The sequence below is a fragment of the Tachyglossus aculeatus genome, chromosome 1 (genome assembly GCF_015852505.1).
Source record: "Tachyglossus aculeatus isolate mTacAcu1 chromosome 1, mTacAcu1.pri, whole genome shotgun sequence".
Taxonomy (NCBI): Eukaryota; Metazoa; Chordata; class Mammalia; order Monotremata; family Tachyglossidae; genus Tachyglossus; species Tachyglossus aculeatus.
The window spans coordinates 121,125,301-121,150,685 of record NC_052066.1 but is presented as its reverse complement, the minus strand read 5'-3'; the positions used below and the strand labels follow the sequence as shown (position 1 = coordinate 121,150,685).

Sequence of the window (25,385 nt, the reverse complement as noted above, 5' to 3'; positions counted from 1 at the left end):
ACAGTCTAGAGGCGGAGAGTAAGTGTACTGTGAAAAAATGAAGACAAGGTAAATTATCAAGTGGCAGTACAATGAGACACTCACTCCTCATGAGATACTTTAATACGACATATAAAAATCAGCTATCAACAAGCAAGATCAATCATCTTGCTTCCACAGCAAGATCCTTGCTTGTGCCTTTGCACATAGTAAGCGCTTAATAAATGCCATTATTATTATTATTATTATTATTATGGAGATAATGGTATTTAAGTGCTCACTATGTGCCAAGCACTGAACTAAGCACTTTGGTAGAAATAAAATAATCAGATAGGACGCAGTCCCTGTCCCCCAAGGGGCCCACAGTTTAAGGAGAAGGGAGGACAGATATTGAATCCCCATTTTACAGCTGAGGAATCAGAGGACCAGAGAAGCCAAGTGACTTGTCCAAGGTCACACAGAAAGCTAGTGGCAGAATCAAAATTAGAACCCGAGCCCTCTGCCTCCCAGGCTTGTGCTCTTTCCATTATGCCAGGCTGCTTCTTTATGCAGTTTTTTTGCACCCCGGTGGGTTGACGTGTTCTAAAGCTCCTGGCACTTGGAGGATGGTGCTTGGTGCCAGAAGGGTGCTGGGGGTGGAGGTGTGCCTCTGGATTGGAGGATTTTGCTGTTCCCTTTGGATTTTTCCTCAATGTCTTCCAAGTCCTGCTCCTCCTCCTCCTCCTCCTCTTCCTCCTCCTTCATCAGCCCTCTACCTTGCCCTCAGCGGGAGTACTCCTTCTCAATGCTCGCCATCAGTTCCTCCTCAGAGTAATCGTACAAGACTGGGGCCTGGCTCTCTGGCCTTTTGCTATCCAAAGAAGGGTTCCTGCAATAGGAAAAAACAAGTGCCAATTGCGGTTAGGAGGTGCTTGGAATGGATGAACCTATTCTTAAAAGCATACATCTGATTTTTGCCCATCCACAAATCACTTAGTGCCCCCGAGCTCTAGGCCTGGAAGAAATTATATGAGAAAACATCGTCATCGATCAACTCTGTCATGGTGAACTTTCCCAACTGCTTAGTACTGTGCTCAGCACATAGTAAGTGCTTAATAAATACCCTTGATTGAATGATTGATTGATTGATACAATACACATAATCCTGTATTAATTTCCTGTGGATAGCCAGAGATGGTTGCTGCCCAAAAGGAGTGCACATTTGTGGGAGAAGACCACCACTGAAATAATTAACAATTACAGATTCAAAATAACAAGGAGAAAGTCATGAAATTCTCTCCCAAGATCCTTTTAAATACGATGGGCCAGATACCCCAAAATGAGATCCATTTTGTTTTATATAAGGAAGGAAAGCTCATGGGCAGATGGGCAAGGTTAGGATTGGGTTGTTCCTCGCTTTGAGCTAAAATGGACCTCAGGAATACACATTTTCCTGAATCATCACCATCAAATAGGATTAGGTGCTCATATCTGCACGGGACCAGGTTGACCAAAGGGACTTGGTCTCCACTACTAAGAATGACCCAACCAAGAGACTTCATTTTTGTGCACAACTTATAAAGGCACAATTAGACCAAAATGAACGGGTAGTTGCATGAAAGGCAACTGAGTTTTGTGAAAGTCGGAAGAGAAGGGCCTAACAGCAAGTGCATGGGCTTTGGAATCAGAGGACGTGGGTTCTAATCTCACTTTGCCACTTATCTGCTGTGTGACCTTGGGCAAGTCACTTAACTTCTCTGTGCCTCAGTTACCTCATCTGTAAAATGAGGATTAAGACTATGAGCCCCTTGTGGGACAGGGACTATGTCCAACCTGATTACACTGCATCTACCTCAGTGCTTGGAACAGTGCTTGGCACATAGTAAGTGCTTAACAAATACCATAATTATTATTAAGGACGTTATACAATGAGGGAAGGGAAAGGTAAGATCTAGGAGTTGCATGGTCTGAAAATAGAGTGGGGCCACCAGCTATTAAACCACAAAAGGCTTCAAGGAAGAGGTGGGATTTAAAGAGGGAGGGCAGAGCCATGGCTAACTGCAATAAGGGACGATAAACCACTTTCTTGGCTGTTACTTTTCTCTCATCCCAAGCTTTCTCGAAAAGGGGGTAGATAGACGGGCTGCCTGTATGAGCCTTTCTAACCTACTGAGAGGCAGTGCCTTCCACAGTGCTTTATCAAGAAGAGCCAAAGCCCCAGCTGGAAAGGTCACTAAGATCAGCGCTTAGAACAGTGCTCGGCACAAAGTAAGCGCTTAACAAATGCCATCATTATTATTATCATCATAGTGTTCTTCCAAGAGGGCCGTGATGGATAATGTCCTTTTTCAGGGACTGTACCTGGGAAGTAAGACTAGACTGAAGAGAAAGAAAAATGGCAGAAGATCACCAAGGGAGATAGATGTCTTTTGACCAAAGATCATTTCATTGTACTTACTCAGAAATGTTATTGTTCTCTATGTCCTGGGTGCTTCCTGCTGATGACACCTTGGGGAAGATTTAAGAATCACATTAGTTGTAATGGTATTTATTAAGCACTTACTGTGTGCGCAGCACTGCACTAAATGCTAAGAGAGAATACAAAATAAACGGTTTAGACCCTGTTCCTCTTTGGGCTCACAATCTAGGTGAAGGAGGACAAATGTATATAAGTTTAAAACAAAGGTAAAAAATAAAAGTTTTGCAAGACACTGCCAGAGGGGAATTCAGTTCCAATGGAAGACATATTTGGTGATGAGCTGTCATACTTGGTTGTGTTGTGTGTAGAGGCTACAACTACTGCGGTTCTCCTGTACTACTCTGTTCCTGCTGCAACATCGGTGGCATGAAGAAAAGCCCCCCAACATGCCCCCTCCCCAATCCCCACGCCAGAGCCAGCCTCCGCTGTGCAGGACTTCATTAAAGCAGACAAATTGCAGAAGAGAGGAGGGGAGACAGGATCAAGGCTCTTTCCACTCCTTTGTTCCCAGACTTCCAGCGGACACATCCACACCCAAGACACCGCAGGAGCTCCCCAAATCTTGGCTTATCCCTCCTCTCTCTGGATTGTACTGTAGAATGAACTCGCCCACGAAAATGGTAATTGGTGCCTTTCCTGAAATTATTAACCACCACAAGTCTGCAGCGGACGCAACATGGTAACCTGATGATGCTAACCCTAGCAGGAGAGGGTGGTAAATTACTCCCTGCTGTGATGCCAAAATGTCTTAAGATAACCCTGCTTGGAATTCCTCTTGGATCACAGTTTGGGACCTTCTGTTTTAGACCTAATTTCTTGCAGACTTTGAGTCTTTGTGTCTGGGCTAAATTTTGATGGCTGATTAAATATGTGAAAGGGATAGGGCACTTTATCAAAAGTCTTGTTAGTACTAAATTATTCTAATATCTAATATTATTCTAATATATTAATATAATTATTAGTACTCATTACTATTATTACTATTCCTAAATGTCTTCTAATGGACGTTGTGAATTTAAGCTCTGCCACTGATTGATTGCTCAGCAGTGAACAAGTCTTCATTGTTTTACTTCTGTATAAAAATGACTATTACAATGATATGCACAAAGTTGGCACTAAATAAATGTTTGTTGATGGTGAATAAAAACCACTGACAGCTCTAACAAAGTCCCCTACAGAAAAAGCACAGTCTACTAAAGTAAAAATATAAATTGAACTTCCATAATAAAGAAATCTGGTAGCCCGTTGTTGGGTAGGGACTGTCTCTATATGTTGCCAACTTGTACTTCCCAAGCGCTTAGTACAGTGCTCTACACACAGTAAGTGCTCAATAAATACGACTGAATGAATGAATAATGGTATTTGTTAAGTGCTTACTATGTGCCAGGCACTGTATTAAGTGCTGGTGTGAATACTGAGCCTGTTGTGGGCAGGGACTGTCTGTCTTTGTTGCTGAATTGTACTTTCCAAGCACTTAGTACAGTGCTCTGCACACAGTAAGCGCTCAATAAATATGATTGAATGAATGAATGAATGAATGAATGAATGAATGAATACAAGCAAATAGGGGTTAGGCACAGTCCCTGGGGCTCACAGTTTCAATCTCCATTATACAGATGACGTAACTGAGGCACAGAGAAGTGAAGTGATGCCCAAGGTCACACAGCAGACAAGAGGCAGTAAGTAAGTCCATGGTCCACAGACACACAACTAAGATAGTGAGTTCCATGTGGGTTAGGGACTGTGTCCTACCTGATTTTCTTGTATCTATCCCCAGCACTGTGTATCGTGCTTGGCAGAGAGTAAGTACTTTAACAAATATCACAATTACTATTATTATTACTACTACCAATGAAAATCTGGAGGATGAAGTTTGGGAAATCAAATCAGGTCACTGTAGACTGTGTTTAGCAAATCTATGCAGCCAATTCATTTAGTTAAAAAAAATTAGATGCAGGTACACTACTGTGTGAGTTGTGACGTTGCTAATAAAAGACACTGATTTAGGTAAAAGAGAAGGGTAAATCTATTGAGTGCTCAAGAGCTTAATACATTGCTCTGCACACAGTAAGTGCCAAATAAATTCGACTGAATGAATTAATCTATTCCAAACGGGCTGAAAATATATAGTGCTATTTCCACTGGAGGAATGCCACTCAAAGGTGAAGGGCGTATTCTCCTGTCAAAATTCCTCACTGTGTGACTGAATACCTGAGTTAAATTACACTTTGGTTAATGGATAGCCAACATTAAAACCAAGCGAATGCATTTCTTCATAAAACAAACACAAATATGAAAAAGCCCCCCAGTTTCTTCGAGTACCGCCTGCACTCAGGAATTCTCAATTCCTCACTTTATAACCCTCTAAGTGCCATATTAGCACTTCCATCCCATCTAAACATTTGCACACTTCCAGCCTTCCACACCCACTTTGCACTGAGATATGTGTGTACTTTTATACTATTACCTCCTCCTGTCTGTTATTCATTTTCAAGCCTGCCTCCCCAGCTAGATTGTAAGTGCTGGAGGGCAGGCATCAAGCCTACTAATCCTACTGTTCTTTCCCAAGCACTCAGTGCAGTCCAAGGAGGTGGAGCTGGGAAAGAGGGGAGTGGGAAGCAGGGTGGCCTAATGGAAAGAGCACAAGCCTGGGACCTGGGTACTAGTCCCGGCTCCACAGCTTGTCTGCTGCGGTGAACTTGGGCAAGTCACTTCACTTCTCTGTGCCTCAGTTTCCTCATCGGTAAAATAGCGATTTACCTCCTACTTAAACTGTGAGTCCCATATGGGACAGGGACTGTGTCCAATCTGATTATCTTGTATTGTTAGATTGTACTCTTCCAAGTGCTGAGTACAGTGCTCTGCAAGCAGTAAGTGCTCAATGAATATGATTGACTTGTATCTACCGAAGCACTTAACAAGTACCATAAAATAAAAATTCTGGTGATCCCGACTACTGCCCATCCTGCAGCGGCCTCACTGTCCCTCTCCACTGACGTGATCCTTCCCGGAATCCCTTCTTGGTCCCTAGAGGGGCAGTGGCCATGGGGGTCTGGGGTTATGGAGGGGAATGTCCGGGATGGGCACAGCCGCTCCTGGGCAGCCAGGACAGAGCTGCCCACGGTGCTTCCTCCCCTTGCGCCCAAGGAGCCGGGACGTGGTACTGAGGCTGGGTGAAGATGAGTGTGGCGGGGGATGGGGAAGGATACTGATTCTGCAGAAACATTCATTCTGTCTCCCCATCTCTGGGTCCCACTATGATTTCACTGCATCAGAAGACTGGCAGATCTTCCAAAAATCATATCCTTTTTGCAGGAACCAATTGGAGGATGTGGGTCATGAGTGTGCTGTTTATTAATAATAATAATAATTGTGGTATTTATTAAGTGCTTACTATGTGCCAGGCACTGTACTTAGCGCTCAGGTTGATACAAGCAAATCAGGCTGGACACAGTCCCTGTCCCACATGAGACTCACAGTCTCAATCCCCATTTTACAGATGAGGTGAAGGAGGCACAGAGAAGTAAAGTGACTTGCCCAAGGTCACACAGCAGACAGGTGGTGGAGCTGGAATTTGAACCCAGGTCCTTCTGACTCCTGGGCCTGTGCTTTATCCACTAAGCCACACTGCTTCTCTAATCAACTCCTTCAGCTGGGTGGAGGATGATCAGATTCGGGCCCCCTTGGACAGATTCCTCAATGCCAACTCTCTCCTTGACCCCTTCCAATCTGGCTTCCGTCCCCTACATTCCACCGAAACTGCCCCCTCAAAGGTCACCAATGATCTCCTGTTAGCCAAATCCAATGGCACCTACTCTATCCTAATCTTCTCTCGACACTGTGGACCACCCCCTTCTCCTCAATACGCTATCCAACCTTGGCTTCACAGACTCCGTCCTCTCCTGGTTCTCCTCTTATCTCTCCGGCCATTCATTCTCAGTCTCCTTTGCAGGCTCCTCCTCCCCCTTCCATCCCCTTACTGTAGGGGTTCCTCAAGGGTCAGTTCTTGGTCTCCTTCAGTTCTCTATCTACACTTACTTCCTTGGTGAACTCATTCGCTCCCACGGCTTCAACTATCATCTCTATGCTGACAACACCCAAATCTACGTCTCTGCCCCTGCTCTCTCTTCCTCCCTTCAGGCTCGGGTCTCCTCCTGCCTTCAGGACATCTCCATCTGGATGTCTCCCGCCATCTAAAACTCAATATGTCCAAGACTGAACTCCTTATCTTCCCTCCCAAACCCTGTCCTCTCCCTGACTTTCCCGTCACTGTAGACGGCACTACCATCCTTCCCATTTTACAAGCCCATAATCTTGGTGTCATCCTCGACTCTGCCCTCTCGTTCACCCTTCACATCCAATCTGTCACCAAAACCTGACAGTCTCACCTCCTTAACATCACCACGATCGCCCTTTCCTCTCCATCCAAACCGCTACCTTGCTGGTTCAATCTCTCATCCTATCCCGACTGTATTACTGCATCAGCCTTTTTTAGTTGGAGAAACAAAAGTGGTATGAAGAAATGATTAAGAGAAAAACAGTTCCACCCCCTATAGACAAAACAGCTGAGTTTTATTTCTGACTAATGAAAAGGAAACAAGGTACAGCTCAGGAGCAGCAAACATTGAGCATTCAACTATAGAAGCAAACTTTGGTTCCCAATATCAGTCAATGGTATGTACTTCATGCAGAGCACTTTACTAAGCGCTTGGGAGAGTAGAAAGGCAGAGTGGCTTAATGGATAGAGCACAGTCCTGGGAGTCAGAAGGACCTGGCTTCTACTCCCAGCTCTGCCCCTTGTCTGCTGTGTGACTTTGGGCAAGTCACTTCACTTCTCTGTGCTTCAGTTATCTCATCTGTAAAATGGGGATTAAGACTGTGAGCCCCATGTCGGGCAGGGACTGGGGCCAACCCGATTTGCTTGTATCCATCCCAGCGCTTAGGGCCCGGCACATAGTAAGTGTTTAACAAATACCGCAATTATTATTATCATTGTTACAATCAAAAACACCCACAGTCAGACTACTGGCACAGTGCATTCACAGCTAAAGAATAGGTCTAACTTTTAAGACAGAGAGAGTGGGAGATTCTTCGAAACTACTGGTGAAATAACCATCCTGTCCCAAGAGATGTTTTATGCAACAACATGTCATATTTGTCAGGGCTCCTCTACGTCTGAGCTGAGGCACATGTGCCTAGAAAATGACAACAGGCTCACTCCTTGATGCTGATCTCTCATTTAGAGAAGCAGCATGGCCTAGTGGATAGAGTATGGCCCCAAGAGTCAGAAGGATCTGGGTTCTAATCCCAGCTCCTCTGCTCATCTGCTGTGTGACCTTGGGCAAATCACTTCACTTCTCTTTGCCTCAGTTATCTGCAAAATGGGGATTAAGACTGTGAGCCCCATGTGGGACAGGGACTGCTTCTGACCCGATTTGCTTGCATCCACTCCAGTGCTAAGTACAGTGCTTAGAACAGTGCTTTGCACATAGTAAGCGCTTAACACTCTGATCCTCGGATCCTCTGATCCTCGGAGACTTCAATATCCACATGGATAGCCCTAACGACTCCTCTGCCGCCCGCCTTCTATCTCTCCTTGACGCTGCCAACCTCTTCCTCCACCCCACCTCGCCCACTCACCAACTTGGTCATACCCTCGACCTCATCATCTCCTACCGCTGCACTGTATCCACCCTCACCAACTCTGTAATCCCTCTCTCTGATCATAATCTTCTCACCTGCCTCCTCACTCACACTCCTTTCCCCTGTAAATCCGTATTACTCCCTCACAGAGATCTCCGCTCTCTGGACCCCACCCATCTTTCGGAGGGCCTCACACCCCACCTCGCCGCCCTCTCCTCTCTACCCAGTCTTGATGATCAGATTACTGCTCTCAACTCTACCCTCTCTACTCAGCTAGACTCACTTGCTCCCCTTTCCCTTCGCCGCTCTCGCACCACTAACCCACAGCCCTGGATCACTGCCACTGTCCGCCTCCTTCGCTCTTATACTCGAGCTGCCGAACGCTGCTGGCGAAAGTCTAAACACCATGCCAACCTCGTTCACTTCAAGTTTATCCTTTCCTGCCTTAACTCAGCCCTCTCTTCTGCCAGACAAAACTATTTCTCCTCCCTTATTGACACCCATGCCCATCACCCCCGCCAGCTCTTCCGTACATTCAACTCCCTTCTCAGGCCCCCGGTTCCTCCCCCTCCTCCTTCCCTCACCCCCAACGATCTGGCCTCCTACTTCATTAACAAAATTAAATCCATCAGGTCCGACCTCCCCAAAGTCTCTTCCCCCCTTTCTCCATCCCCCCGGCTCTCAACACTCTCTGCTACTCTCCCATCCTTCCCAGCGGTATCCTCAGAGGAACTCTCCTCCCTCCTCTCAAGTGCTACTCCGGCCACCTGTGCTTCTGACCCCATTCCCTCTCATCTTATGAAATCTCTCGCTCCATCCCGTCTCCCCTCCTTAACTACCATCTTCAACCGCTCACTCTCCACTGGTTCCTTCCCCTCTGCCTTCAAACATGCCCAGGTCTCTCCCATCCTAAAAAAACCCTCTCTTGACCCCACCTCACCTTCTAGTTATCGTCCCATATCCCTCCTACCATTCCTTTCCAAACTCCTTGAACTAGTTGTCTACACACGCTGCCTCGAATTCCTCAACACCAACTCTCTCCTCGACCCCCTCCAGTCTGGCTTCCGTCCCCTTCATTCCACGGAAACTGCCCTCTCAAAGGTCACCAATGACCTCCTGCTTGCCAAATCCAACGGCTCATATTCTGTCCTAATCCTCCTCGACCTCTCAGCTGCCTTTGACACTGTGGACCACCCCCTTATCCTCAACACGCTATCTGACCTTGGCTTCACAGACTCCATCCTCTCCTGGTTCTCCTCTTATCTCTCCAGTCGTTCTTTCTCAGTCTCTTTTGCAGGCTCCTCCTCCCCCTCCCATCCTCTTACTGTGGGGGTTCCCCAAGGTTCAGTGCTTGGTCCCCTTCTGTTCTCAATCTACACTCACTCCCTTGGTGACCTCATTCGCTCCCACGGCTTCAACTATCATCTCTACGCTGATGACACCCAGATCTACATCTCTGCCCCTGCTCTCTCTCCCTCCCTCCGGGCTCGCATCTCCTCCTGCCTTCAGGACATCTCCATCTGGATGTCCGCCCGCCACCTAAAGCTCAACATGTCGAAGACTGAGCTCCTTGTCTTCCCTCCCAAACCTTGTCCTCTCCCTGACTTTCCCATCTCTGTTGACGGCACTACCATCCTTCCCGTCTCACAAGCCCGCAACCTTGGTGTCATCCTTGACTCCGCTCTCTCATTCACCCCTCACATCCAAGCCGTCACCAAAACCTGCCGGTCTCAGCTCCGCAACATTGCCAAGATCCGCCCTTTCCTCTCCATCCAAACTGCTACCCTGCTCATTCAAGCTCTCATCCTATCCCGTCTGGACTACTGCACCAGCCTTCTCTCTGATCTCCCATCCTCGTGTCTCTCTCCACTTCAATCCACACTTCATGCTGCTGCCCGGATTATCTTTGTCCAGAAACGCTCTGGGCATATCACTCCCCTCCTCAAAAATCTCCAGTGGCTACCAATCAATCTGCGCATCAGGCAGAAACTCCTCACCCTGGGCTTCAAGGCTGTCCATCACCTCGCCCCCTCCTACCTCACCTCCCTTCTCTCCTTCTACTGCCCAGCCCGCAACCTCCGCTCCTCCACCGCTAATCTCCTCACCGTACCTCGTTCTCGCCTGTCCCGCCGTCGACCCCGGCCCACGTCATCCCCCGGGCCTGGAATGCCCTCCCTCTGCCCCTCCGCCAAGCTAGCTCTCTTCCTCCCTTCAAGGCCCTGCTGAGAGCTCACCTCCTCCAGGAGGCCTTCCCAGACTGAACCCCTTCCCTCCTCTCCCCCTCGTCCCCCTCTCCATCCCCCCATCTTACCTCCTTCCCTTCCCCACAGCACCTGTATATATGTATATATGGTTGTACATATTTATTACTCTATTTATTTCTTTATTTATTTATTTTACTTGTACATTTCTATCCTATTTATTTTATTTTGTTGGTATGTTTGGTTCTGTTCTCTGTCTCCCCCTTTTAGACTGTGAGCCCACTGTTGGGTAGGGACTGTCTCTATGTGTTGCCAATTTGTACTTCCCAAGCGCTTAGTACAGTGCTCTGCACATAGTAAGCACTCAATAAATACGATTGATTGATTGATTGATTAACAAATGCCAATATTATTATTATTATTATTACAGTGCCTGGCACATAGTAAGTGCTTAACAAATACCACAAACAGTAGTAAGTATTTCTCGATAGCATTTAAATTCTCATCTGTGTAGACACAAAGGAAAAGTCATCTCTTCTTGGGTCACTGCCTCCATATGCTCTGGCTTGGAGATGGCCCAAGTGACTATTGGCTGGGAAGGCAGGGCTATGGCAGAAGAGGAAAAGGAGTTGGAAAAATAGCAGGGAAGAACAGAGTGCTGGGAAAGGAGGAATGGGACAGGGGAGTGCTGGGGGAGCAGGAATATTGGCAATAATAGGAAAACTGGCATTTAATGAGAACCCACTAGGTGCATTCATTCATTCAATTGTATATATTGAGAGCTTACTGTGTGCAGAGCACTGTACTAAGCACTTGGAAAGTACAATACAGCAATAGAGACAATTCCTGCCCACAACAGGCTTACAGTCTAGAGTCCAGAGGTGCAATGTATGGTATTAAGTACTTGAGAAGTACAAAACAAACAAAGGACATATCCCCTGTCCACAGGCACTTATTCACTAACTGGGGAGACAGGCATAAAATTATTGACAAGGAAAGTCATCAAAATAAATAAGTAAATATAGAATTGAATAAACATATACATGAATGCTGAGGATAGGGTTAGGTGCATATATGCTAGAGATGGCTGATGGGTTTATATTTATACAACCCATATTGCCTACCTGTAATTTATTTTATGTCTGTCTCCCTCTCTGGACTGTAAGTTCCTTGTGGGCAGGGACTGCGTCTATGGCATTGTCATCTCCCAAGCAGTTAGCACGCAATAAATGCTATTGATTGATTGATGCTGGGGCTTAATCATGGAAGGCATGGTGGAGGAGGTGGGTTTTCAGTAGGGCTTTGAGTATAGGAAGGCAGGAAGGACGATCGTCTGTCAGATCTGGAGAAGGAAGGAGTTCCAAGCCAAGGGAACAGAGTGAGTGAGAGGACATAGGCAGAAAAGTCAAGAGAGAGGTGCAGTAAAATCCTAGGGGGCAGGGATGGAAGCAAAGGTCAGTGTATATTGGGGAGACAAAGGGAGGTCATCCCAACAGATAGGGTGTTTCTGTTTGTGTGTACTAAAACCAAAAACAACTCCCGAATACGCAATTTGTTTCTATGCTGTGGAACCCCTCGGCCTTTAAACTTAATATTCCTGAACAAAATACAGTTCAGCTACATTTCTCAGAATAAAATCTGAAGACCAGCCAATTAGTACCATGGAATTCAGTACAGGAATTCGGCCATGACCAGCAAAGCCTCTGAAGACTTTGGAGTTAAAATGTAATCCAGAACATATGCTTTTCTTGGCACCCTTCTGATTGCTTTAGTTTTGCTACTGTAACTTTAAAAAAAAAATGGAAAGAGCTAAAAAGCAAGAAAATGGAACCCGGAAAATGAGAAAATACCTTCCGCTGTTTACAAATAACTGCACATCTCAACTTGAATGTTTTTAGGCTTAAAGACATACTTTGGTGGTCTCCACTTTGAACTTGGGCAGGAATATGACCGCATTTCAAGTTTCCATTTTAATATTCTCCAGATTTGAAACACACAAAAGGGAGAGTATGCTACTTTATCATTATGCCATCACACACAATTCTAGATTTAAGTTAAAAGGAATTATCTAACTGAAATTCCCAATAATCATTTCTATAACAAGAATTCAACACAAAGGGAGCCAACTACAGCTCAAAATGCATAATTCATTTTAGCAGGGACATGCAGCAATCCCTATGCAGGCAATGCTTTCCGAACAGTGAATTGCATTACTGCAGTGGTGTTCAGCAAGGCAACGTATTTTACCCGAACATGTACATTAGCCCTTCACGCTGAAGTTGAAAGCCCAAGGCAATATTTCTAGAGTAACAAAGAAGTGGTGAGACACTTGGAGAGAAGCAGTGTATCTCAGTAGATAGAGCACGGGCCTGGGACCCAGAAGGACCTGGGTTCACTCATTTATTCATTCAATCGTATTTATTGAGCGCTTACTGCGTGCAGAGCACTGTACTAAGTGCTTGGAAAGTGCAATTTGGCAACAGAGACAATCCCTACCCAACAACGGGCTCACAGTCTAGAAGGGGGGAGATGGACAACAAAACAAAACAAAGTTAGTAAACAGACATCAATAGCATCAATATAAATAGAACTATAGATCTATATACACATTAATGAAATAGAATAATAAATATGTACATATATACACAAGTGCTGCGGGGAGTAGAGCAGAGGGAGGGAGTCAGGGTGATGGGGAAGGAAGGAGGAACAGAGGAAAAGGAGGGCTTAGTCTGGGAAGGCCTCCTGGAGGAGGTGAGTTTCCAGTAGGGCTTTGAAGGGGGGAAGTGAGCTAGTTTGGTGGATGGAATCGATATCGTGCTTACTGTGTGCCAGGCACTGGGGTAGAGCCAACCCTGTATATATGTTTGTACATATTTATTATTCTATTTATTTATTTTACTTATACATATTTATTCTATTTATTTTATTTGGTTTATATGTTTTGTTTTGTTGTCTGTCTCCCCCTTCTAGACTGTGAGCCCGCTGTTGGGTAGGAACCATCTCTATATGTTACCAACTTGTATTTTCCAAGCGCTTAGTACAGTGCTCTGCACACAGTAAACGCTCAATAAATGCGATTGAATGAATGAATGAATGTGAGGAGAGAGTGCACTCCAGGCCAGGGGGAGGACGTGGGCCAGGGGTCGACAGTGGGGCAGGCAAGAACGAGGCCCTGTGAGGAAGTTAACGGCAAAGGAGTGGAGTGTGGGATGAGGTTTAGAAGGAGAGAAGGCGGGGGGAAGGTGGGGGCAAGTTGATGAAAAGCTTTGAAGCCAATAGTGAGGAGTTTTTTCTTAATAGGGTATTTGTCTAATTTGCAGGGTTCTAATCCTACTCCGCCACATGTCTGCTGTGTGACCTTGGACAATTCGCTTCATTTCTCTGGGCCCCAGTTACCTCATCTGGAAACTGGGGATTTAGACTGTGAGCCCCATGTGGGACAGGGACTGTGTCCAAACTGATTAAGTTCATTCATTCATTCAATCGTATTTATTGAGCGCTTACTGTGTGCAGAGCACTGTACAAAGCTCTTGGGAAGTACAAGTTGGCAACACACAGAGACAGTCTCTACCCAACAACGGGCTCACAGTCTAGAAGGGGGAGACAGACAACAAAACAAATATCTGCCCCATTTCTTAGAACAGTGCTTGGCACATAATAAGTGCTTAACAAGTACTATAATTATTATTATTTTATTTACTTGGAGAGAGGATGGCAGGACTAGAACTTCAAGGAGGGTTTTTTGAGTTTTTTTATGGTATTTGTTAAGCACGTAGTATGTGTCAACCACTGTTCTAAGTGCTGGGGTAGACACAAGATAATCAGGCTGAATACAGTCTCTGTCCCACATGAAGCTCACAATCTAAACAGGAGGAAGAACAGGTACTGAATCTCCATTTTGCAGTTGAGAAAACTGAGGCACAGAGAAGATAAGTGACTTACCCGGGATGACACAGAAGATAGGTGGTGGAGGTGGATTAGAACCCACATCCTCTGGCTCCCAGGCCTGTGTTCTACCCACTAGACCACACTGCTCCCAGGGTTAGGCTTTGTGAAAAAGACAAAGGTTCATACTACACGGAGAGGTTCACCAGGGAAAGTGAATCAGTGCATTTGAAGGGCATCTTTTTTAAACTCTTAAGGTGAGCAGCACTCTTAGGGAAGCAGTACGGCCTAGTGGAAAGAACACAGGCGTGGGAGTCAGAGGACCTGGGTTCTAATACTGGCTCCACCACTTGCCTGCTGTGTGACCTTGGGCAAATCCATTAACTTCTTTCTGTCTCAGTTTCCTCTGCTGTAAAGTGGGAATTCAATACTTGTTCACCCTCCTACTGAGACTGTGAGTCCCATGTGGGACAGGGACTGGGCCTGACCAGATTAACTTGTAGCTACCCCAGTGCTTGAAACAGTGCTTGATATATATTAAGCGCTTAGTACAGTGCTCTGCACATAGTAAGCACTCAAATACGATTGATGATGATGATATATTAAGTGCTTAAGAAATACCATTATTATTAATTATTACTATTAGCAGTGTGTTCCTAAACAGAGCTGTTTAGGCACTTAAGGTTTCACAAGTTACACTTCCAAATGCTTTATCATTAGAAAACCAGTCTGTTATGCACTTTTCAAAGATACTTTCATACAAAGATAGGATCTTACTAACAGTAATGCCACTTTTGGATATGAAGAACAGCTTTCTATTTATCCAGTGCTTAGTGCAGCTCCTGGTACATAGTAAGCACTTAACAACTACCGTAATTATTATTATCTACCTAAGCACCTATATCTAGATTAGCTGTAAACTCGTTATGGACGTGTCTGTTAATTCTGTTGTACTGTACTCTCCCAAGTGCTTAGGACAGTGTTCTGCACATAGGAAGTGCTCAATAAATACCACTGATTGATTGATTTGTTCATTTGTTAGCTATACACAAGCGCTAAGTGGCTCCTGGAGAGCCTAGAGAGAGGGGAGTTTATTCAAGAAAAGTTCCTATAGAGTAGTGAGTGGAGGACGGACCACAGTTTTGAGAAAAGGAAGTTTGGATGGGCTAGCATTTCCTCCCCCAACACCATTCCTCCACCAATTCTCTCCACTTTCTGCAGCGCTCCAAATGTCCTGGGCCTGGAGGTGGAGGTGGGAACTAATTGGGAAGTGTGAGATCCAGGGAGCCTGGAACCAGTCACCCACTGGGAAGGATGGTGAGTTTGACTGCCAGGGTTACATTCTGAGCAACCGTCGTCTGCTAGACCCTAGATTGCCTTGCTATGAGGAATTAACCGAGTTGACGGTCATTCAGTGGGAAAGAGAGGGTGGGGTATAGTGGGGAAAACTCCTTGTAACCCAACAGAAGGGACCAATTTTGAAGGGACTTTATAGACAACTAAGATGTATATATATAATTCTATTTATTCATATTGATGCTATTGATGCTTGCCTACTTTTTTAGTTTCATTTTGTTGTCTGCCTCCCCACTTCTAGACTGTGAGCCCGTTGTTGGGTAGGGATTGTCTCTATTTGTCGCCGAATTGTACTTTCCAAGCTCTTAGTATAGTGCTCTGCACACAGTAAACGTTCAATAAATACGATTGAATGAATGGACAACTTTATAGGCAACACTGTTCCAACAGTTTAATAATAACACATGTCCAAGACTGAACTCCTTGTCTTCCCTCCCAAACCCTGCCCTCTCCCTGACTTTCCCATCACTGTTGACGGCACTACCATCCTTCCCGTCTCTCAAGCCCGCAACCTTGGTGTCATCCTCGACTCTGCTTTCTTGTTCACCCCTCACATCCAAGACGTCACCAAAACCTGCCGGTCTCACCTCCGCAACATTGCCAAGGTCCGCCCTTTCCTCTCCATCCAAACCGCTACCCTGCTCGTTCAAACTCTCATCCTATCCCGTCTGGACTATTGCATCAGCCTCCTCTCCAATCTCCCATCCTCGTGTCTCTCCCCACTTCAATCCATACTTCACGCCGCTGCCCAGATTGTCTTTGTCCAGAAACGCTCTGGGCATGTTACTCCCCTCCTCAAAAATCTCCAGTGGCTACCAATCAATCTACACATCAGGTAGAAACTCCTCACCCTCGGCTTCAAGGCTGTCCATCACCTGGCCCCCTCCTACCTCACCTCCCTTCTCTCCTTCTCCAGCTCAGCCTGCACCCTCCACTCCTCTGCCGCTAATCTCCTCCCCGTGCCTCATTCTTGCCTGTCCTGCCGTCGACCCCCGGCCCACGTCATCCCCCTGGCCTGGAATGCCCTCCCTCCGCACATCCGCCAAGTTAGCTCTCTTCCTCCCTTCAAGGCCCTACTGAGAGCTCACCTCCTCCAGGAGGCCTTCCCAGACTGAGCCCCCTCCTTCATCTCCCCCTCCCCATCCCCCCACCTTACCTCCTTCCCCTCCCTACAGCACCTGTATGTATGTATATATGTTTGTACATATTTATTACTCTATTTTACTTGTACATATTTATTCTATTTATTTTATTTTGTTAATATGTTTTGTTTTGTTCTCTGTCTCCCCCTTCTAGACTGTGAGCCCACTGTTGAATGATGATGTTGGGTAGGGACCGTCTCTATATGTTGCCAACTTGTACTTCCCAAGTGCTTAGTACAGTGCTCTGCACACAGTAAGCGCTCAATAAATACGATTGAATGAATGAATGAATGAACAATAATGATGGTATTTGTTAAGCGCTTACTATGTGCCAAGCACTGTTCTAAGCACTCGTTCACCTGCTTGGTTTTGGGGGATGGGACCAAATGGCCTTTCAAGGTCCCCTCCAGTTTAAGGATTCTGATTCTCCAAACTGCAGGACAATCAATCAATCAATCAATCAATCGTATTTATTGAGCGCTTACTGTGTGCAGAGCACTGTACTAAGCGCTTGGGAAGTACAAGCTGGCAACATATAGAGACAGTCCCTACCCAACAGTGGGCTCACAGTCTAGAAGGGGGAGACAGAGAACAAAACCAAACGTATTAACAAAATAAAATAAATAGAATAGATATGTACAAGTAAAATAGAGTAATAAATATGTACAAACATATATACATATATACAGGACACTGAGAAGGGGTTTGGATTCATCTGTTCCCTGAACAAATACATCTTAGTCCTGGAGTCCTTAAACTCCTTTTCCCCTAAGGACTCCTTACATCTGTACCTAAGTGCTTTTAAAAAGTGTTGCTTAAATGTATGCCCTGAAGTATTAAACCTCCATCTTTATTAGTGACTTCCCCTTGTCTTCTGGCCAGACAATGGTGGAGCTGTATTAATAAGAACACTTATTTTAAAGGTATTTGCTAAAAAAGTCTAAGCATACAAAAAAGCATAATTTCACGGGGCCAGTTTGCAAGTCAGTTTGTTCTTTTTTTTTTCCCACTTACCAGCAATCACTCTTCTACCTGTAACTTCAAGCACTAAAAAAATTCACAAATTTTCAACCTAAAATATTAAAGTAACCGAAAAAAGTCTTACCTGGAAAACAAAAAAACCCACCCTCCTTTTATGTCCAAGTTTCATTGCAGTATTCAAAGTCCTTAAAAAATTGGCATTAACAGCTCGATTCTTAACATTGACAGTGTTTCCTTCAGAAGACTTAGTTTCCAACTTTCTCCAAATGTTGTGTTTAGGAAAATGTTATATAACAGGAGTACTGATGTTTCTTAAAGGCACATTGTTATACTCTTTCATCCCAATTAATCCCTCTCATATTTGTTAGAAAAACATAACATGGGGGTCGGGGGGGGACAGAATCTCTAGATCTGTCCAGAATTTAAGGTTTTTCTTCTCATGGGTTACTCTCCCAATCTTTAGCACCATTTTGAAAATGCCCTCATCCCCAGCAACTTTAAGTTGGGTTGCAGTCCATCTGGCTTCATATTCCAATGTGAAGAGTATAGAGGCAGATGCTATTATATAAGAACATTTTTTGCTTATTCCAACTCCACATAAAAAGGGAAAAAAAACCCAAAACTGCCAAATCTTGGATTCCCTCTTTTCAGGATAACAGTATTGTAAGTCCACTGGGCTGGGAAAAGCCAATGAGAAAATCAAACGCATGGACTGCATAGGATCTTTCCAAAAACTGAGAAGTAACTGCTTTACAAATAAAGCAAAAGTTACTGATTTATTTTTTATGGTTCTATAGCGCTCTGCCAATTTTCTGATCTGTTCACCAAATATTAAGTTGGCTCTCAACAACCATTTCACACTTTCTGAAAAATATTTCCTTTAAGCGAAAGGGCAAATTAGAAGGATTTCAAAGAAAAAGCACCCCTCTCCCAAAATGCTAAAGGTTAGAAGAGCTGTTGAGGGGTGCAGAACAGCTTAACTTTGCACCCAGTGTTTTACGGGGAGAAGAAAGGAGATGGGACAGTAACCAACTGAAAACCCAAGAGTTTAGGCCTAGAAGACTATTGAAAAAATAATGGTATCTATGTGAGACGAGCAGGAAGGAAAATAACTTCCCAAATATAGTCACACCCAGGCTTAGCTCTCCAAGCCCAGGAAAGGTGGAAAGTCACTTGGAACTAGTTCTAGAAGAAAAAAAGGGTTTTCAGTGTCCAAACTGGGGGCCACTGACAGGTGAGTGCTCTGGCTTTTTTTAGAGCACGAATGTCTGGAGAAGGGCCAAACTGATGTTTCTTAGTCACTGAATTCCCCCCTCCCTTTTTTCCTGTTTATTCATTCATTCATTCAATCGTATTTATTGAGCGCTTACTGTGTGCAGAGCACTGTACTAAGTGCTCGGGGAGTACAATTCAGCAATAAAGAGAGACAATCCTTACCCTCAACTGGACTAAAGGAATGAGGGGACTAGTTTGTCTTTGGATGTGATCAGGAAGAGGAAGACTAAAGAATAAAAGGAAGGTGGAAACGAACGGGATGGAGTGGAGGGGGGGCAGGGCGGAGTGAAGAAGGGGGAAGGATAGAGGGGGAAGGACAGAGGGGAAAGGCGTGCAGGCCAGAGGTAATACTACTACTACTACTAATAATAATGGTATTTGTTAATCACTTACTAGCCAGAGATAATAATAATAATAATAATAATAATAATAATAATAATAATAATAATAATAATAATGGTATTTGTTAAGCAGTTACTATGTGCCAAGAAGCAGCGTGGCTCAGTGGAAAGAGCACGGGCTTGGTAGTCAGAGGTCATAGGTTCAAATCCCGACTCCACCAATTGTCAGCTGTGTGACTTTGGACAAGTCACTTAACTTCTCTGGGCCTCAGTTACCTCATTTGGAAATGGGGATGAAGACTGTGAGCCCCCCGTGGGACAACCTGATCACCTTCTATCCTCCCCAGTGCTTAGAACAGTGCTTTGCACATAGGAAGCGCTTAACAAATGCCATTATTATTACTATAAGCATTGTTCTAAGCGCTGGGGTGGACACAAGCTACTCAGGTTGTCCCACGTGGGGCTCACAGTCTTAATCCCCATTTTCCAGATAAGGTAACTGAGGCCCAGAGAAGTGAAGTGACCTGCCCAAAGTCATCCAGCTGAGCCCCCTCCTTCCTCTCCCCCTCCCCTCGCCTTACCTCCTTCCCCTCCCCACAGCACTTGTATATACGTATATATGTTTGTACATATTTATTACTCTATTTATTTTACTTGTACATATTTATTCCATTTATTTTATTTTGTTAATATGTTTGATTTTGTTCCCTGTCTGCCCCTTCTAGACTGTGAGCCCGCTGTTGGGTAGGGACCGTCTCTATATGTTGCCAACTTGTCCTTCCCAAGTGCTTAGCCCAGTGCTCTGCACCCAGTAAGCGCTCAATCAATCAATCAATCGTATTTATTTAGCACTTACTGTGTGCAGAGCACTGTGCCGAGTGCTTGGGAAGGACAAGTTGGCAACATAGAGAGATGGTCCCTACCCAAGAGTGGGCTCACAGTCTAGAAGGGGGAGACAGACAACGAAACCAAACATATTAACAAAATAAAATAAATAGAATAGATATGTACAAGTAAAATAAATAGAGTAATAAATCTGTACAAACATATATACATATATACAGGTGCTGTGGGGAAGGGAAGGGGGTAAGATGGGATGGAGAGGGGGACGAGGGGGAGAGGAAGGAAGGGGCTCAGTCTGGGAAGGCCTCCTGGGGGAGGTGAGCTCTCAGTAGGGCCTGAATGAATACGACTGAATGAATGACAAGCGGCGGAGTCGGGATCAGAACCCACGACCTCTGACTCCCAAGCCCGGGCTCTTTCCGCTGAACCAAGAAGGGGGGCAGGACGGAGGGGAGAGGGGGGATGCTCTGCAATCAATCAATCAATCAATCGTATTTATTGAGCGCTTACTGTGTGCAGAGCACTGTACTAAGCGCTTGGGAAGTACAATTTGGCAACATATAGAGAAGGTCCCTACCCAACAGTGGGCTCACAGTCTAACGACCCCCGACCCACGTCATCCCCCGGGCCTGGAATGCCCTCCCTCTGCCCACCCGCCAAGCTCGCTCTCTTCCTCCCTTCAAGGCCCTACTGAGAGCTCCCCTCCTCCAGGAGGCCTTCCCAGACTGAGCCCCTTCCTTCCTCTCCCCCTCGCCCCCCTCTCCATCCCCCCATCTTACCTCCTTCCCTTCCCCACAGCGCCTGTCTAGATGTATATATGTTTGTACATATTTAGGGACTGTCTCTATATGTTGCCAACTTGTACTTCCCAAGCGCTCAGTACAGTGCTCTGCACATAGTAAGCGCTCAATAAATACGATTGATGATGATATTTATTACTCTATTTATTGATTTATTTTACTTGTACCTATCTATTCTATTGATTTTATTTTGTTGGTACGTTTGGTTTTGTTCTCTGTCTCCCCCTTTTAGACTGTGAGCCCACCGTTGGGTAGGGACTGTCTCTCTCTGTTGCCAACTTGGACTTCCCCAGCACTTAGTACAGTGCTGTGCACACAGTAAGCACTCAATAAATACGATTGATGATGATATTTATTACTCTATTTATTGATTTATTTTACTTGTACCTTTCTATTTTATTTATTTCATTTTGTTAGTACGTTTGGTTTTGTTCTCTGCCACCCCCTTCTAGACTGTGAGCCCACTGTTGGGTAGGGACTGTCTCTATGTTGCCAACTTGGACTTCCCAAGCGCTTAGTACAGTGCTCTGCGCACAGTAAGCGCTCAATAAATACGATTGAGGATGGTGAGAGAGGCCCGGGAGGGACGATGGCTGGAGGGGAGGGGAGGAGGAGGGCCAGAGGAGGGCGGGGGTCGGGCCGAGCTGACTCACCCCCGGCTCCTGGGCGGCTTGGCTCGGCCTCCTCCGTGGCCGTGGGGTCCCCCGAGGTCGGGGGTCGGGCTTCGGGGGGTCGGGCCCCCCCCAGCCTAACAACGCCGCCGCCTCCGCCTCGGCCAGCACCTTGTCCAGCAGCTCCTCGTCCCCCTCGCTGTCCCCGGACCCCGACCCGCCGGGCGCTCCCTCACCCCGCCGCCAGGGGGCGCCCTCCTCCTCCTCCTCCTGCTGCCGGCCCCGCCGCCAGGGGGCGCCCTCCCCCTCCCCCGCCGCGGGCGGGTTCCCGCGCTGCCCCGCACCCCGACGGCCGCGCCCGCTTTTGCTGCCGCCGCTGCCCATACCCGCCCCGCCCGCCCGACGCGCCCCCTGCTGGGCACGGCCCGCCACGGCCCGCCCGCCCCGGGCCTCGGCATCCCCACCAACGGGGCCGGGAGGAGGAGCTCCCTCCCACTTGCTCCCTCCCTCTTTCTCCCTCCCCCTTTTTCCCTTCCTCCCTCCTTCTCCCTCCCCCTTTCTCCCTTCCTCCCTCCTTCTCCCTCCTTCTTTCTCCCTCCCCCTTTCCTCCCTTCCTTTCTTCCTCTCCCTCCCCCTTTCTCCCTTCCTTTCTCCCTCTCCCTCCCCCTTTCTCCCTTCTTTCTCCCTCTCCCTCCCCCTTTCTCCCTTCCTTTCTCCTTCTCCCTCCTTCTTTCTCCCTTCCTTTCTCCTTCTCCCTCCTTCTTTCTCCCTTCCTCCCTCCTTCTCCCTCCTTCTTTCTCCCTCCCCCTTTCCTCCCTTCCTTTCTCCTTCTCCCTCCCCCTTTCTCCCTTCCTTTCTCCTTCTCCCTCCTTCTTTCTCCCTCTTTCTCCCTCCCCCTTTCCTCCCTTCCTTTCTCCTTCTCCCTCCCCCTTTCTCCCTTCCTCCCTCCTTCTCCCTCCTTCCTCCCTCCTTCTTTCTCCCTCCCCCTTTCTCCCTTCCTCTCTCCTTCTCCCTCCTTCTTTCTCCCTCCCCCTTTCTCCCTTCCTCCCTCCTTCTCCCTCCTTCTTTCTCCCTCCTCCTTTCTCCCTTCCTCCTTTCTCCCTTCCTCCCTCCTTCTCCCTCCTTCTTTCTCCCTCCCCCTTTCTCCCTTCCTCTCCCCTTCTCCCTCCTTCTTTCTCCCTCTTTCCCCCTCCCCCTTTCTCCCTTCCTCTCCCCTTCTCCCTCCTTCTTTCTCCCTCTTTCCCCCTCCCCCTTTCTCCCTTCCTCCCTCCTTCTCCTTCCTTCTTTCTCCCTCCCCCTTTCTCCCTTCCTCTCTCCTTCTCCCTCCTTCTCCCTCTTTCTCCCTCCCCCTTTCTCCCTTCCTCCCTCCTCCTTCCTTCTTTCTCCCTTCCCCTTTCTCCCTTCCTCCCTCCTCCTTCCTTCTTTCTCCCTTCCCCTTTCTCCCTTCCTCTCTCCTTCTCCCTCTTTCTCCCTCCCCCTTTCTCCCTCCCTCCCTCCCCCTTTCTCCCTTCCTCTCTTCTTCTCCCTCCTTCTTTCTCCCTCCCCCTTTCTCCCTTCCTCCCTCCCTCCCTCTTTCTCCCTCCCTCTTTCTCCTCCCTGCCTCCCTGCCTCCTGCTCCTCTGGCCTGTCCTCCTTCGGCTCGCCCCTCCTCTCCTTCCCCCTCCCCTCCCCTTAGTGCTTTGCACATAGTAACCGCTAGATTGGGAGCCCGTTGTTGGGTAGGGACCGTCTCTCTATGTTGCCGACTTGGACTTCCCAACTGCTTAGTACAGTGCTCTGCACACAGTAAGCGCTCAATAAGTACGATTAAATGAATGACTGAACAAATGCCATCATTATTATTATTATTATAATTATTCTCCCCCATTCCTTTGACCCTCTCCCCTCAACCGCCCCCTATTCATTCATTCATTCAATCCTATTTATTGAGCACCTCCCGCATGCAAAGGGCCGCACTAAGCGCCCGGGAAGGAGAAAAGGCGTGGTTCAGTGGCAAGAGCCCGCTGGTGGGTAGGGACTGTCTCTATATGTTGCCAACTTGTACTTCCCAAGCGCTTAGTCCAGTGCTCTGCACACAGTAAGCGCTCAATAGATACGATTGAATGAATGAATGAAGAGCCCGGGCATGGGAATCAGAGGTCATTCATTTATTCAATTGTATTTATTGAGCGCTTACTGTGTGCGGAGCACTGGACTAAGCGCTTGAACAGTACAAATCGGCAACATTCATTCATTCATTCAGTTGTATTTATTGAGCGCTTACTGTGTGCAGAGTACTGTACTAAGCACTTGGGAAGTACTAGTTGGCAACATATAGAGACGATCCCTACCCAACAATGGGCTCACAGTCTAGAAGGGGGAGACAGACAACAAAGCAAAACAAAGTGAACAGGCATCAATTGCATCAATGTAAATAAACAGAATTATTGATCTATACATATCATTAATAAACTAGATGGAATAATATATATATATATATATATATATATATATATATATATATATATATATATATACATGCTGCATTTTCAATAATGACAGCTCACCAACTCTGCGATCACTTAAGCTAAACAAGAAAGGCGACTTCTTCTGAAAATGGAAATATTCAGATTTGCAATTCTCTTTTCCCAAGTCGACTGCTATTCGGCAACTAGAGATGACGCTTTTCAGATATGGTAATATACACCTTCATTAGAAAAGCTAAAAGGATGCTTTTCCGTGGCTGAAATTGGAGGTTTATCAGCTCGGACGGTACGTTCAAGCAGTGAACCCAAGCCGAGAACTTCCAGTTTTCCCAGCGATGGACCGGATAGCAAGTGTGATGGACTGACCCCCCTCCCCCCCCCAAATTTCTGACTTTTTCCATGGAGGTTGGCAAAATCTTGGCTCGCATTTCGCTGCTAAGGCAGTTCACGCAGTGGCCCATCTGATTCCAAAACCAAATTCCGCCGAACCCCCTGACTGTCAGCAGAGGCTGAAACCTGTAGCCCAAGCACGTCATCTGTTTGGGCAGAAAACCTTGGTTTATTGGTGGGCGAATAGCTGAAAATTACCTTCTCCCAGGCTGGTCAAAACGCTTCACATGTTTTATGTTATTTATTCTTCCAATATCAATTCCTGGCACTCAGCCAGGTGTGATCCCCATTATTAAGAGCTCACTGAGGATACAGGTCTTGACTCAGAGTATGTATTACATCCACCTGATCTTTCAGTGCCTTTACACAGTGGGTTTATAGTTCAACAATACAAAATACCTGTTAGACACCTGCAGCATGCCAGAGGCAGATACAGAGACGCCTTAGCTGAATTAGCATTTCCCGGCTACTTTTATTAGTTCAAATTCAAAACCAATGAGGATGCTTTTATTGTTCTGGATGCAAGAATATATACACAGAATGTACACACTATATTCATATACTTAGTTCTGTTAACACAGGCGGGTTATAGTCTGTTGCCGACTTGTACTTCCCAAGCTCTTAGTACAGTGCTCTGCACCCAGTAAGCGCTCAATAAATACGATTGAATGAATAATTCCGGCTCCACCGCTTGTCAGCTGTGTGACTTGGGTCAATTGACTTAACTTCTTTGGGCCTCAGTTCCCTTATCTGTAAAATGGGGATGAAGACTGTGAGCCCCACGTGGGACAACCTGATTACCTTGTATCCCCCCTCCCCGGTGCTTAGAACAGTGCTTGGCACAGAGCAAGTACTTAAATACCATCATTACAATACAGCAATAATAATAATAATAATAATAATAATAATGATGGCATTTGTTAAGTGCTTACTATGTGCAAAGCACTGTTCTAAGCGCTGTGGGGGGGATACAAGGTGATCAGATTGTCCCAGGTGGGGCTCAGAGTCTTAATCC

The 25,385-nt window shown here is 46.3% G+C and overlaps 1 protein-coding gene across 1 annotated transcript; it reads right to left on the bottom strand.

Annotated features, from left to right (window-relative positions):
• Positions 1-391: 391 nt before the first annotated feature.
• CYS1 (cystin 1) lies at positions 392-21,973 on the bottom strand. Its single transcript, XM_038745789.1, has 4 exons — positions 21,831-21,973; positions 21,558-21,714; positions 2,417-2,466; positions 392-847 (listed from the first exon to the last, which is right to left on the bottom strand). Exons 1-4 carry the CDS (start codon positions 21,971-21,973, stop codon positions 742-744), a joined length of 456 nt encoding a protein of 151 aa, XP_038601717.1. The 3' UTR covers positions 392-741.
• Between the last annotated feature and the right edge of the window lie 3,412 nt (positions 21,974-25,385).

Bases quoted from the DNA above. Each gene is read 5' to 3' on its own strand.
- CYS1 (XM_038745789.1), bottom strand. From the start codon at position 21,973: ATGCCGAGGCCCGGGGCGGGCGGGCCGTGGCGGGCCGTGCCCAGCAGG. The intron at 2,467-21,557 runs GTGAGTCAGCTC...ATCTTCCCCAAG, and splicing joins AAGCCGCCCAGGAGCCGGGG to GTGTCATCAGCAGGAAGCAC. The intron at 848-2,416 runs GTAAGTACAATG...TTCCTATTGCAG, and splicing joins GAGAACAATAACATTTCTGA to GAACCCTTCTTTGGATAGCA.